The following is a 15,076-nucleotide window of genomic DNA, read 5'->3' on the forward strand; positions in this document are numbered from 1 at the left end:
TCCTTACAATTCCTTTCATTATTTGATGTTAACAGGACAAAAGAAATAAATACTTGAAAGAAGATACAAGCTGTGTTTCTGTTTTACTTTGGAGCTGCTGTGGTAACTGAATACCAGTCTGCAAGGTCAAAAAAAAAAAGGGGGGGGGGGGGGAGAGAAGCCAGAAAACCTCAGCGCTCAAACCACAGGTTGCGTTGCCTATTGTAAAGCAATTTTCAGCCCACATGCCTAAAGAGCATAGCAGTTGCTCTGTAAATCTCCGAGTGTTTCATATAGTTTCCTTGTCATGCGGCCATTAAGTTTTATAACCTTTATATTTCAAGTGAAACAATGAACGTGAATTCCTTCTAAAATGTCCTAATAGGTTCCACATGGCAGCAATTTTTTAATATTTGGGTTGCTCGGTAGGTAGCACGCCCGCCTGCGGGACGGCCGGGCTCGGCCCCGCCTGGGAGCAGCTCCCGCGGGGGCCTGGCCGCCGGCCTCGCCTCAGCGCCCTGAGGGGGCCGCGCGCGGGACCGTTAACGGCCGGTAGGATGGGGGGGGGTGCGCGTTGTGACGCCTGCCGCCGAACCTTCCAGAGAGGCGGGTGTGAGGTGAACCGAGTTTATTTATTTATCTATTTATTTGTTTATTGGGGGAGCAAAACAAAACAAAACGTAAGAAAACGCCTCAAAACAAGGGCGAGAAACCGGTTGTGTGCCCTGGCTGCAGGTGGCAGCCCGGCGGCCGTGTTGAGGGGGCATGGCGGGCCCTGTATGGGTCGTCTGTAAGGTGGAAGCAGCTTTCCTAAACCATTTTTCTAGGTTTGTGAATGCTGGGGTTTAGGGAATAGGCCATAAATTATTAAAATAATCGCATCAGCATTTCTTTCTTTCTTTTTGTTTTCTTTAATGGTGTGATTCTTAAGCCAGAAGTTGTAAACCGTTGCCCTGCATTTCTGTTCCTCTTCCCCTTAGTTTTCCCGTGCTGGTATAATTCACACAAATTCTTTCACCCAAAAAAATAATTATTTTGCTTTCCTGTGTGGTGAATGGAAGGAGCCCAGAACTAGGATGCTTGGATTCTGCGACTGATTTTCTGTGTCGGTCTGTACAGCTGCTGTGTCCATCCCATTCCTTTTTACGTGGCTGTGAACAGACTCAGCAGTTTTGAAGAGGTGTTAAAATCTCGTGAAGGCTTTGAAAGTTTGCACAAAAAACTGTTGATATTGACAACTGCAACAGTTGTCTGTTATTTTAATGGTGATATTATCCTGATGCAGTGGTACCTGTGCAGGTTGTACTGTTGAGAAATACAGATACTGGGTGAGTTATGCAACGTGAGCTGAGAGTTTGGTGTGTATCCTTTGATTATTTTTTTTTTTTTTTCTAATGCAGTTGTTTGAAGTTTGATGTCTTCCTGACAGCCTTGTTTGGCTCTTCATAGCAATTTTCATGCCCTGAAAATATGCAGGGGTTAGGTGGGGGATGCTGGATCATGTTCTTTGATAAGGGCCTGGGATTCCTTTAATAACAAGGACTCTTTTGTTGCAGACCGATCTTGTGCTACCTCTATGTGGGAGTAGTGAAGTTTGAAATGGATGGTGTCACCAAATTGGTGACCACATCAGAACTGCTCCAGTCTGCACTGTTTACAGACAAATTAAGCTGTGTGTCAAAGCAAGGTCATTTGGTGATCCTGAGAAGCCATTTTAATATTATTCTTAGACCACGAGGAATTTCCACTTACTGTAAAGCTGTCAGGCTGTTCCCCTGCCCCTCATCAGTGGGACAGCACAGTGATATTGTAACGGTGTTTAGGGGTGCTGTGATGATACATGTCAATAATAATATGCTGCTTGTGAGAGTTTCTGCAGATGTATTAAAAGCTTAGGTGTATCAAAGCTGTGGAACAGCTATACAGTCCTTTGTCAGGTCAAAGAGTATAACAAAATTAAGCTTTACAGGAAAGTATTATTATCAGTTAGCAGAGTTAATTAGCTGAGTCTAGACGCATCCTAACTCACCATCTCATAGAGGCAGGGAGTGCCAGCAGGTGGATATAAAAACATGTTGATTCGTAAAGTCTGGGATTAAACATGAGAGTGCTAGCTGCTTGGCAGAGCAGTAAAAGCACGGCAGGGTCAGGTTGTGTGCTGTTTTCTGATGGTGTATCCAGTCACTGAGAAGGCCATTGAATACATTTTCTGTTGTGCCAGAGAGTGCTGGTAGCAGTCCCAAGCACAGCAGGAAAATAATGAAAGCCTGTCAAAAACGTGCGTTCTTGGGCAGTTTTTCCAGTGGCCTGCATCACCTGGCTCAGAGCTCTGATGTGTATAATCAAGAGGTGACGTTGAATGTGCTTCCTGGGAGGTGAGGCTGTGCACTGCTTCTGCCCGCGTGGCAGGGTGATTGCAGGGTACTCTTGGAGCACCTCTGGGGGCAGGGGAGGACATGTGGGAAAGCTGCAGGCACTGGCAGTGGTCAGTCTGCGGAGATGGACAAAGCCTTTCGCACAGTGCACTGTCTGAGTAGCTTACAGATTGCATAAAGGCCCATGGGATCAGGGAATCCTTTCCTCCCAAAGAGCAGCAGTAACATGGCTCACTGTCCCAGCCTTTCCTTCAACAACTGTGTGGGGTTTAAGAGGAGAAAACCATCAAGCATCTTCCCACTTATTCCCAGTGTTATTGCAGTTAATGCTCTGCCTTTTGCAATATTGTGTCTGCTATGTTCCTTTCTGAGGCTCTCTCTCAAGCTGCGGAAAGGAGGCAATGGACATACTGGGCTAACTGATACCTTGGACATGGGTACAACTAGTAGGAGTGGTGTGCCAGTCCCCCTACAAGGTCTGCCAGCGTGGATCGGGGCCGTTTTAGGCTGCCAGCTCCTCAGGCAGCGCCACGTCCCTGGACGAGCATCATGGTGCAGAGCGGGGGTGTGCGGGCTGGGTGCCATCCAGCCTTGGGAAAACTGATAAACTTGGACACGATATCAGGCAAATTTTGCTGACTGTGGAACTCATAGTTTTGCTCCTGAGGACGAGGCCTGTTGGAGTTTCGAGCATAAATAATTATTATCTCTCCAGTGCAAGGGCTTTGTGCTTGGCCCTCCGTCCCAGCCCCCGCTCCATTCAGCAGGGTCAGGGAGAAGGGGATAAGGGGCGGTGTCTTTGGCTGACATGAGCCCGCTGGGGAGGGATGAGAGGAAGGGGGTCTTGGGGGCTGGGTTCAGAGCAAGGTTAGCCAAATATCGGATAAATTAAGCAAGAGAAACAGACAGCTCAGCTTGCAGTGAACTTTTCACCCAGCTAACCTGTTCCTCACCCTGCATTGCACAGGTGGAGTACAACTCGAGTAGAGCACAACCCTTGCTTTCCCTGCCTCCTCTTTTTGCTGTAGCGCAAGGCATGGCCAAAGGGAGAGAAGGAACCAAAAGGAGTTTGATTAGCTGTTTGGAGTCCAGAAAGTATTAGAGGTCTAATTGCTCTCTTAAGAGCACTGAAGTTTATGCCACTAATTGCAGTGGGTTTAGTGTTTGTTCCAGTGTAGAAACAGGACCAATAATTTCTGGTCATAGAGAATTGGGAAGAAATTCCATGCTGGAGAGGGCAGGGAACAAATAGCGTCTAAACAGGAATGATTAGAGTTTCTTTGTGGGAAGATGCAAGACTGGTGGGAATTCAGGGAATTCTGATGTTTATATTTCTCCGACTTTTCTTCTGCATTTGCAGTGCAAGTAAATACAAATAATTGCTGACAGATGTTGTAAAAACATAGCATTATGCTAACCGCTAGGCTTAATTTTGTTCTCAGTTACTAATATATATTGTTAACTGTACATGGTGTAGTTTGGCTCTTACTCACATGACCTCTATGTAAATCATGGGCTTTGCTCCAGAGATACGGAACCAAGGGCAGAATTTGGTTTGTTGACCTTTTCCAAAATGCCTACTGCTTCTTCTCCCATCTCCAAAGCTCCAAGCAAATTAAAGTTAATAGGGTGGCGAGTTCTTTGGAAAGTAATATCAGGTAGAGCACTTAAACCCTAGTTCTCTAGGTTAAAATCAATGTTTGAAGTTAGAACTTTGAGTTCTCTGGTCTTCCTATTCGCTCCTTGTAGGTGAGGAAGGTGTGAAACCAATAGAAGCTGCCTGCTTAGAAGCTGCATAGCATTTCCAGTCCTCTATTTTTGTGTGTGTGTGCTTAAATTCTGTAAAAGAGGTCCTTGCAGAGGCTTTAAGAGACTTTTACCGGTAGTGAAGCTTCAGAGGGTAAATGCCAGGAGCTCTGTGTCTGAAATGGAAAGATCATTGTATAAACCTAGAGATAAGCGCTGACTTCAGGGAGCTGCGAGCCTTCCTGGAACAGTATTTTCAGCTTTGCCTCCTGCTCTGCTCAGTGCAGAATGATGGTTTCCCTCCCCCATTTTGGATCTGGGAAGGAGGTCAAGTTTTTCTCGCACTACATGCACATTTCGGTTCACATACAGCTCCTCAGCCACTGCCAGGTTTACATTAGGTGATTGGCTGCAAAGTAGTACTGACAGCATCTCCCTTGGTATCCCAAATTCCTGGGTGTTGAGGAAGGACAGGAGCTCAGACTGACGTTACCGTGTTGTCCAGATGTGCGTTTGGGCCAGCCCAGCGTTGCAGCAGAGTGGAAGCTGTGGTGGCTCCAGCACTGGGGGAAAGGATTCACCAAAGTGGGGGCTGGAATGACCATGCCTGCTGTAGAGCTTACCTTCAGCATTTCCAGGTCACTCTGTCCTCTCGTACCAGAGGACAAGAATGTCATTTTGCTTTCTTAATGTTTCAGCATTTTGCCCAGCGGGTGAAGAAGAAATGTAGTATGGATGTGGAAGCTCGGTATTTCTACTGACAGAAAGGGATGTGGTTCTGTGAGAGTATGAATGGTAGTGGGGTTGCACTTGGCTTCCTCAGCCTGCCTGTTACATCAGGCTGTTGCTGATGCTACTAGCTTTTTATCAAACATTTTTTCTCCTTGTGCAGTTGTTTAAAAAATAAAAAAATAGTTGAAATCAGCGTAAGGCAGCACTGCTCTCTGCTGCCCCTTCCCCTGTAATGACAGGAACATTTTTGTACATTTGGTGAACCCAATCCCAGAATGGATTCTGTTCAAATTCACTTTGTTTGCTTGTTGTGGGCCTTTGGTTTGTTGTTCTGATTTTGTTTTGTCCTCTGGGGATGGCTCTGGCTGACTAATTTTGCAGACTGTTGTTTTTCAAATGCAAGTGCCACCAATGGGGCAAGGACAAGTTCAGCGGTCACCAGATGAGCAAGGCCACTCTTTTTCCATCAGTTTGAAGAGATTCAGCAGAGCTCTAAGTAACACCATGATTTTCCTAAAGACAAATTTGCCTGTCTGATCTGCCAGTTAGAGTGTATGTGCACCATAAAACTCACTCCCTTTCAGACATGTTGGTGAAGTTTCCCAGACCTGTTTGGCCATTCACCTTATGGCTTGAAACCCTTGTGTCAGGGGAGGCTTGTTCTTTCTACTGTATTTTTTTTTTACTGCCCCTTGAGTGACATCATTCAAATGGTGAGTCTCTGAGAGATGATTCATACCAAAAAAAGATCTAATAATTGTTACCAGTTATTCAAATCAGTGTTACTGATTTCCCGCATCCTCCCACTGGTCCCTTGAGCTCCCCCACCCACTCATTTTTCCTAATAATTCCCAGGCTTTCTGGCTATATGCTTGATATGCCCTCTTCTGTGTTAGTGTGCTAAGGTGTATCTGGCTCTCCCCTGAGGAGCATTTAGGGCTTGGCTGCAGCAGCTTGTGTAGGCAGATACAAGCTGGGATTGAACTGGCTAGGTGGATTGACTGGTGACGGCCTCAATACAGCTCCAAACCGCTTTCACAGCACATCTTCTGTTTCACTCTGCTGTGTCGGTATTGTTGGCAGTCTCTGAGGTAGCTAGATCAAAGCTGGATGAGTAATGTGTCTGCAGGCTACAGTGTTGGGGTGCACAGAACTATGAACTGGATTCTCTAGAGGAGCTCTGCAAAGAATTAGGCTAATTACCTCTCTGCTAGCAGAGACTTGCTCCAGTAGCGACCCTGTGTGCTGCTGCTGTGCCAGTTTGCAGTTAAGAACGTTTCTTCTCTTTCACAAACACAGATCTGTAACTCATGAGGCTTGTTTCTCCAGCACCACAAGTTGAAATCTGTGGTGTGGAGTGATTCATATTGTCAATGTAGAAAGCTGCTGTTGAGAGCGGCCATTATTTTCTTCAAGCAGCTCCTCAGTCTGTCCCCTTTTCCCCATCACACTCTTCATATCCCTGTGCCTTCTCCCTGTTCCAAGGCCTGTACACATCCATTTTCTCATTGCTCTTACCTTCCTTGCTCATTTGCTGTATCAGTCACTCCTTTTGTTGGCAGGACCACTCTTGAGTTTGCCCAGAGTTAGCTGGATCTAGTGCCCTAGAGATGGGAAGGGGTGAAGTGGGATCAGCTCTGGTTGCCTGCAATGACCACACTGATATTGGGGCACTTTAAGTTCTCAGGTTGCGTTTCGAAGTATTTATGGCTGTTTGCACTGCCTCATGCGAGGACTAAATGAAATGGGGAACTGTAGACAGTTGTACGGACATACACAGTTTTTCTGCCCTAAGCAAGGAAAACGGCATTCACCTTCCTTATTTTTATTAGCCTGGGGATTGAGGGGGTATTGTTCTGACTTGGGGGAGTGGGGGAGTTAGCTTGTTGAAATTTGGGCTGCCGAAAAATCATTGTAAGATAAGTGAAAAGCCTGTTTGGTTGTGGAGGTCATCTGCTCACTCTGTCTGGGAGGGGGTAAGGTGGCAACAGCTGAAGATAAGAATGTTCTCCCCTGCATTTGAGGTGCATTGTTCATTTCACAGGCTGTGGCAAGGAGAATAAAAAGTACACAGAGTATATTGAAATGGCACAGAGACGAAAGCCTTAATTTACAGTAGTGCATACAGCACTTCTTTAGATGGCTAAAAATAAAAGTTCAGTTCATTCCCTAATAACTCACTTTTTAAAGGAAAGAAACCTCTTGCTTGGTGTTTTACTATAAAAGCTGTATGAGGTTATGCTGTAACATTAAAGAAAGGGGTCTAAAGCATAATCTGTCCCTCACATGGGTTTCCAGACTTTCTAGGTCAGTTATGGGTCATTTTCATGGTTCTGAGCCGTGCAAAGTAAGTGAGGGGGGTCACAAAATCTGTGGCTTGTGCGCTCTGTATCTGCACTCTGTGAACTTGGCCCCCAAACGAGCCTGCAGCTCTCCCGGTGAGACGTACATAGCAACCTCCTCTCGTGTCCGATGGCATTCCCTGCGCTGCTCGGGGTGACACGGCCTGCGCTCCAGGCCATCCCTGGCAGAATGAGCTCACATGAGAGGAGTAATAGAGCTGCCCCTTGATGGAAGTGAGTAATAGGAATTCGGGGCTGCTCCTGCAGCTGCAGTAAAGCTGGCACCACAGCCCTATTTTGTCAGCAGCAGGGCAGTTGAGGGGAAGAAAAGCTTGGCATAACCTTTGGTATGTTATTTATTATCACTTTGCAGCCCCCTGGAAAATGAACTTTAGAAAATTCGGAGCCAATGGTGACGGTGAACACTGGGAAAACCCAGGAATCAGCAAATCCATTGTGTTGTGCTGACAGAAAGATACTGTTACAACACACTTTAGCTGCCAACTTGCTGCAGTCACTCAATCCATCATGGTGGGCTGTTGGATCACAAGCCAGTGAAACTCAGCCTGGCGTGTTATTTTAGTCTTACATGGACTGTGAGATAAACGGGGCATGAACCAGCCCCCTGGCAGGGGGTCGACCCCTAGCGCCCTCATTAAAGTGCCAATCAAAAAGAGTAATGGAACAGGGAATAGAAAGCTGGCTTCTTCAGCCTCTTACTGCTCTCAGTCTGAGCAACTTTCACAAGCCAAAGGAAACATTTCTCTTCTGAATACGAGCCAGACTTCCAGAAATACCTCCTCTCCCCTTGTCTCTGTGAGAGCAAGTGCTGAGACTCTTCTGTGTGTCTTGCTTAGGGTGGAAACCCATCGCTTACTACAGTGCAGGTAGTGGGAAGAAGTGTTGCTGACTGTAACCCAGAAAGGATGGAGATGCTTATTCTGTGGAATAAGCACTGGGCTCTGCGTGCAGGGCTCACTGATTGGTTAGTGACATGGTTTCAATTGCAGATTGCTCACATTTCAGCATTCGTGGGTGAACAATGGAAGGAAACCGGTGGGTCCAGAAGTCTTGCTGGTTTGTGCAAGGTGAGAAAGTGTGTTTGTGTGCCTTGTGTGAGTTATTTCAAACTTCCCCAGGAACCCACAGCGAATAGATGTTGCTATAATTCCAGCGTCTTTGGGTGCCTATACAGCTAAGTATATTTGTCTCTGCCTAACCCTCATAACTCATAGTGCAACTGCTATCGTACCACAAATAAAGACATATTCTGTCACAGAAAGGAGTGTTAAGTGTAGTCTTTACATTTCTGGGATGTTCCCCTCACTGCATGGTAATACTGTAAAAGGTGTTACTGAATTAGTTAAATTTGCATATATTTTTCTATTTCTCTGCTTAAATGTTAAGAATTAACTTTAAAATGTTACTGGTTACAAGAGCATTGTCCTCATATGAGAGAATTATATGATGAAAAAGAGGAGGGGGAAAAAAATAGAGAAAAAGGCTTCAGTTGCCTGGTAGATTGCAGGTGACTGCAGGGAGACATGAGCCCAGAAAGGAGCACACCCCAACCTGCCATTCAGTGCTGCCACCCGATTGTGCTAGTGCTGTTCTCATTTATCTGCCCACTGTGCTGGTGTAGAAACTGTGAGCTAGGGTGCTGCAAAGCTGCAGGCAGGCCTTGTGGTAAGGAAGAGCAAGTGGGAGCAAGGTTCCGGGTTCTGGTGCAAGTCTTGTGCACTTCACTGCATGTAAATGTGGTTGACTAAGATACTGAACTGCTGTTAACTTTTGTACTTTAATTGCCTGAAATTGGGCAAAATTCTGCTGTTTTTTTTTTTTTTTTTTTTTTTTCCCCGTGAGTGCTGTGATGCTTCTGTGAGATGTCTGAAATTTCTGCTGTGCTTACTCTGCTTGGTAACATTTTTCAAAGCAGGTCTGAGGTTCAGTGGTGCACACTGGGGGGGAGAGACCACTGGTGGTGTTTGAGTTGCAGTCAAGGCCTTATCAAAATAAGGATCTGTGCTTGTGTGTGTTGGGGGGTGTCTGCTCCTGAAAAGGGTGTTATTTTTTTGTTGTTGGTGGTTTTCCTCATCTAAATATGCAGGCACAGGTTTTTGCCACATCATTCTTCTGTTACCTCGTGGTTTGCACTGCTGACTGGGGGGTGCTTGCCTCGAAGTCATCAAGTATGGTCAGTCATCCACCAAGGTCAATGCAAGTGTTTGCTGGTGTAGTTTCTGGAGTGCTGAGGGCTGGTTGATTTGATAGATTTCTCTATTGGTTAAAAATTTCTCTACAGCTGCAGTATCCAGAGTATCCAGTGGTGTGTTTGTTTTGTTTTGTTTTCTTGGCTGGCATTTTTAGTGCACAGAAACAACTGTTATGTAGCCTCCATACACAATCCTTGTCCTTTAGGTGACCCATCCATTTATCCAAAATGTAAACGCACATGAAAGCTGTTTACTTCTCTCATGGCCTTTTAGTACTTTTGAGTCAGACCAGAATAGGCCTGAGGTACAAGGTTATTCTTATCCCCTGAGAGAACTGCATGTGCTGGGCACATTGCTTGGGCAGCAGTGTGTCAGTTACCAAAAAAAACTCCAAACCACCCACCCCCAAATCAACCCCTTGTGATTCTGGAGTCTGATTGCATTGAGACAATGTAACTGTACAGCAGGCCGCTAATAGAATTGATATAATGCAGTAAGTATGCACCTCTTATGTAACTGCATTTAGCTCCAAGATTATTTTTATTTCTATACTTGAATATGCTGTAGTTCCACTGAGGGAAAATAGGGAAAGAAATTTTCACTGTTTGTCAGTGGTTAATGAGTAACTTTTTTTTTTTTTTTCCCTCTTTTTGGCAGACCTCCTTTCATGACTAACACTGCACTGTATTATAGCTGAGACATGTGCAAATCCAGTCACAGTGTGGGGACCCAACCTTGTGTACACATCTGGTGCTGTTTTTACTCATGTTCTCCCATTCCAGAAAGTCTGATGATAGAGAACTAGGAAAGGACTACATCTCTGCCTTGGAGAAACTGTGTGCTGACCTCTGATAATGAAACATTTTCTTAGCTTGGTAACTATGGTGTTAGTGAGGCAGATAGATTTGAACTGTCCTGATTCCTTTTTTAAGGCTGTCAGATTATCAGGCCAACTACCACTAGGCTGTAATCAATTTGAACCAATGCTACAAAGGGGGAGGTGGAATTCTTTTGGTCCTAGCCCCACCTGTAATAAAACAGCATCCTCAGGTGTGCTGATTAACAGTCTACCATCAGGCTTGAATGTTACAGAAGTCCGGAATAGAATGCAGATCTCTGGGCTTAGTCTGATTTTTCAGACCTACATGTATTTCTGTGTTCCTTCTTTATAGCAACTATGCTTCTAAGAATAGAGGTTATTAGGAGTATGGCTATCACGTTTCAAAATTAGTTTAAGAAATTTATATATATAATGTATACATACACACAAACCATATACAATGTTTCTTTATGAGAAACCAAGTTAGGTATTTGTGCATGTTATATTAAAATGTGTCTTTTGTTTTTCTGCTTTTAAATCTTTACAGTTGCCTGTAACCTGGAGTGTGTACACCTAGACAGCTGCTTTTCGCACCAAGGTACCAGAGGTGAAAACATTGTGATTAACAGATAGAGGAATGTTCTTCAAGGAAGAGAAGCAGTGCACATGAGGTTATTCATGAAGGAGTCATCATCTAGTGGTTTGGGTTGTAGGAAACAGGTCAGTGCTAAACCGTGTTACGGGGGGAAAAATAATTTTTGTTTGGTGTGTGTGTGTATATATGTACACATGTATTTGGCCTATGATCCTAGAAAGTAAATCTAGGACTGATGAGATAATAGATAAATGGTATAAAACATCATGCAGTCTAGGAAATGGGATAGCAAATAGATCAAAGTCTCCTTGTCATAAGTATGCATTATGATTATTGTCTCCATTTTGAGATGTGGAACTTCTAGCCACTTACTTTCTCTCCACAAAAATGTAAGCACTGCACTTTTTTGATAAACAGCTTAAGATGTTCAGCTAGTATCTAGCTGATTTATTAGAAAAATCTATTCAAGAGCAGAAGGAAGGGAAGGATATTATCCACATCTTGCATGCTGTTTACCTTATTTCAGGCATATCTCATTTTGTATTTCCTGTTTCACTGCCTGTACTTTAAATAAAGTAGCTCACACATTAAAAAAAAAAATTGCTACAGTAAGAAAATGAAGTTGGGCTGAGTAGGCAGAGAACAGGTTGCATAGTTTTCATCAAAATCTGGGTAAAATTAATTAGAGCTAACAGGCAGTAGCAGAGTATTTCTACTTTAGCATTATCAGTGCATGGGTTATGTGTTTTTGTTTTCATAAATACTGCCTTTGTTGTTGATGGGGTTATTTAACCTTTATCAGCATGTGAAGGTGGGTGGCTGCATGGAGACTTTATCAACAGCTTTTTATAGATACTTGAGCAACTGAGTATAAAAAAAAGTATTTTCATTCCTGAATTGTATTAGCTGTGTGTTAAAGAGTGTCCGGGGGAAAAAGATGGGTTTCTGTCTCTCATCAGTAATTGTTTTTTCCCCACAGTTTCTGAAATATCAAGACAATCTGCTTTTATTGCTGTAAGTCATACCTTCTCCTTAAATGAAACCAAGCTAAAGGATAAGCATACTGTTTTCATGAAGCTCAAAACTTTACATAATTTGGTAAACAGAATTATGTTGTCTTGTCTGCTTACAGCTTGTGTTTGATTTAAGAATTTCAGTGAAAGCTAGAGACTTGCACTTCCTCTCTACCTCCTCTGAAAACTATTTTTGAGTATGGCTCTTGGAATCTGAAAGTTCTATTTATTCACTTAGTAATACTGCTAGTAATGCCAATAACAATAGGAAGTCCACAGTAAAAGTTCTGAAATAATATAAAAATAGTTGGGTTACAGCAACAAGTAATATCTGAGCTTTAAAAAAAAAAATCATAGAAGAAATCCAGAGTTCTAATTGAATTTGTTCTGGAATGCTCAATGAGGATATGCATTTCTTGCATGTAGGGCTGTAGATCACTCCTCGTAATCAGCACTGTATATGTACCCATAAGAGAAAACTCTGCACGTCTGTATAGGAATGAGCAACTTCAGTCACTGTACTTGAAAGGAGCACAGTAACAATGTTGGAACAGCATTGTAACACAGAATAATCTAAGCCAGTTAACAGTCCATGGCACTCCTATACATCGAGGGCAGCGGGTACACTGAAGTTTTAAGTAATGATCAGTTTAATCGTTATCACCAGCCAAAAAACAGGTTATGCACATTCCAAAAGAAATAAAATACATTAGCTATATCCATTACCTCCTGTGACTCTCTGGGTTCAGGTCACTCAATGGGTATACTATCATTCTTCTTTTCAGGTGTTTGCTTAGCAGCTCCTTACTTAGCTGCTGCAAAACAAAGTATGCAAGCCTTTTGCATGTAACTTATCACCACAGAGCTCTGAACTACTTTTATTCACCTTGCCGACCTACTTTCTAGTTTTAGCAACTAGACGTTTTCTGCATGTAAAAAAAAAAGAGTTCTACAAGGGAGAGAAGCAGGAAGTCTTAGTAGCAGAGTCCAACGGGACTGACATGTTAAAGCACTGTTGAGCCAATGCACTTGTTGAATTCTACACTTTACTTAAAATTATACAAAGAAATATACAAAAGTGGTGCATTAAATCAGTTTCATTTGCATAATGGACTTTGTGGATTTTGATTTCCAGTCACAGACCATACACACATCCACTGATACTACATTTTGTCCTTACACAGTGGTCCTCCGCCTTTCACAGTACAAGAGTTAAAAACAGTTTTACTTCTAACCTTCAGTATAAAAATATTCCTGTATGCCTTTACCATAAAGGATATAAAAAGGTAAATTTAAGATGAAAGTAAATTTATAGTGGACTTCTTATTTTTGAGTCAAAGGCTTACAAAATCAACACTTAAAAGGCTCCTGAAATCTGCAAAAGGTTACTGAACGGTTTTGCAAAAATCGTGTAATCACATTTGAACCTTGCATAGCAGAGTGCCGTATTGCATGCAAATATTCAGCACAGTTGCTGAACTATCTCCAGGGAGCACACATGAAAACTAGAGTGGGGTGGGGGGGAAGCCAAAAAAAAAAAAAAAAAGAAAAGAAAACCACAAAAACAAATCCACACACCTTACCTGCAGGGTATCCCTTCTGTTACATTCCTCAATCTCTAGCTTGGTTAAAATTGATGAGACAAATACTCATTTGATAATACAACACTTGAAAAAACATATTATTTTTATTATTTCAAAAAGTTTAATTTTGAAGAGGTTGTCATTAAGACAAATGATGCAGTGATGTCTCTCCCCCCCATCCCAGGCATTTCCAGTGCTAGGAGAATTCTACAATAACCAGCTAACTATATTTACACTCAATCAGAGTGGAGGGAAAAACTGAAGTTAAATATTTTGGTTTCCAGGGCTGCTCACTTCAACTATTTTCAAAACAACTTGGAAGCCTTCACAAGTACAGACTTTGCTAAGTCTGAGTTCTGGATCAGTACAGATTCAGCTTTATCTTTTCTAGTATTTTGGAAATGTAATTGAGCTAGTGAGTCATCACTGCAATATTTAACGTAACACAATTATTTTGTTAAAAACAATGACATTTCAGTGGAATATTAAGTATACATACATTTAGCTGTACTAGTGATAAAAAAAGAAAAAAAATCAATACACCTAATTACAGTGTTAAAACTAAAAACTACAGGACTTCTGTGCTCCAACAGCTGCAGTTAACTCAATTTTTTTTAAACTCTTACCTAGATTCCTGAACTGTGAAAAGCAAAGAGAGAGAGAACAGGTGGTTTCAGGTACTGCAGTAAGACTCAGTATAGATCCTTTAATTTCTTTACACAGTAAACAGACTTCTGTTTATACCAACACCCTGGTCTGTACCTTCTTATTTACAAGAAACACTTTTACATATATACATGTTAGCAAAATACAGGCTTCTCCCAGAAACAGATGCATTTCAGCTGTATCTTAGTTATACAACTAATGCTTTAAAAACAAAACAAAGCCCACCACACTTATTTTCTTACTCACAATGATTCCATATAGTTAAATACTAAAATCATATTTATTTCCTTCCCATATAGTATTTTCTTTAGTTACAGAATACCATCAGCTCCAGACTGATTCTTGCAATTCACTCTGTTGGTAAGGAAGATGTTTCAAGAGTCCAGCTCTAATTGTTCTTGATTTTCACTGAGTCTTAACATAAGCTGTTGTTCATAATATAGGCTCTTTGCATAGTTTATTTCTTGACAGAGTTTTACTGCAAGAACTTCAGATTGCACACTGACCTGCAAAAAAGAAATGTGTTTATTGTTAATTTGGCACTACTATTATCTAAAGCAGAGTATTTTTTATTACTTCATTAACTGAAGAAATTGGGTCGCCTATGCGTGAAGTCTGTGTAAAGGAATAGAAATGTTTCAGTGGAGACCTGTTCTTAGTGCTGAGGTGCAGCACAGAAGAAATGAGACAGACAGGCAGGTAGCCAAAGATTAGGTATTGTTGGGTGAGAGCAGAAACATCTTGCAATATTTGAAGTTATTTCCTTCGCTTCCTCTCCTACCTTTCATCTGGCTTGTCTGTTTGGAATGTAAACTGACTTGGGTCAGGGGTGAGCTTGTAACCTTGTCTGTAAAACAGACCCTGAGCAACTACTGTAACGAAGCAAAAAAACTAATGGGTTTAGAGGTGAGAGTTCTGATTAACTTTTACATGTATGACATACATATGACTTTCAAATCCTAGGCATTTAGAAGTAAAAAATACAATATATGTGAGGAGAAGAGAAAACTGG

General features: G+C 42.5%; 1 protein-coding gene and 1 long non-coding RNA gene across 10 annotated transcripts in view; one reads left to right on the forward strand and one right to left on the reverse strand.

The window, feature by feature from the left end:
- The first annotated feature begins 506 nt into the window (after positions 1-506).
- LOC311422318 lies at positions 507-13,328 on the forward strand. 5 transcript variants are annotated; one of them, XR_014685261.1, is made up of 4 exons: positions 7,901-8,061; positions 8,185-8,262; positions 10,755-10,927; positions 11,782-13,328. It is a non-coding gene; the product is annotated as an uncharacterized lncRNA (long non-coding RNA). The 5 variants fall into 5 exon arrangements; XR_014685262.1 differs by having other exon boundaries at positions 8,201-8,262; XR_014685260.1 differs by lacking the exons at positions 7,901-8,061; positions 8,185-8,262 and adding an exon at positions 507-596.
- Positions 12,845-15,076, reverse strand: part of VPS13D (vacuolar protein sorting 13 homolog D) — a 103,797-nt gene continuing 101,565 nt past the window's right edge. For all 5 annotated transcript variants that reach the window (XM_084495205.1, XM_084495203.1, XM_084495202.1 and 2 more), the window contains one exon: positions 12,845-14,570. In XM_084495205.1, the coding sequence (XP_084351331.1) occupies positions 14,439-14,570 (132 nt within the window). In that variant the 3' untranslated portion in view covers positions 12,845-14,438. The remainder of the gene's footprint in view (positions 14,571-15,076) is intronic.

Source organism: Aythya ferina (assembly GCF_964211825.1).
Source record: "Aythya ferina genome assembly, chromosome: 21".
NCBI classification, from domain to species: domain Eukaryota; kingdom Metazoa; phylum Chordata; class Aves; order Anseriformes; family Anatidae; genus Aythya; species Aythya ferina.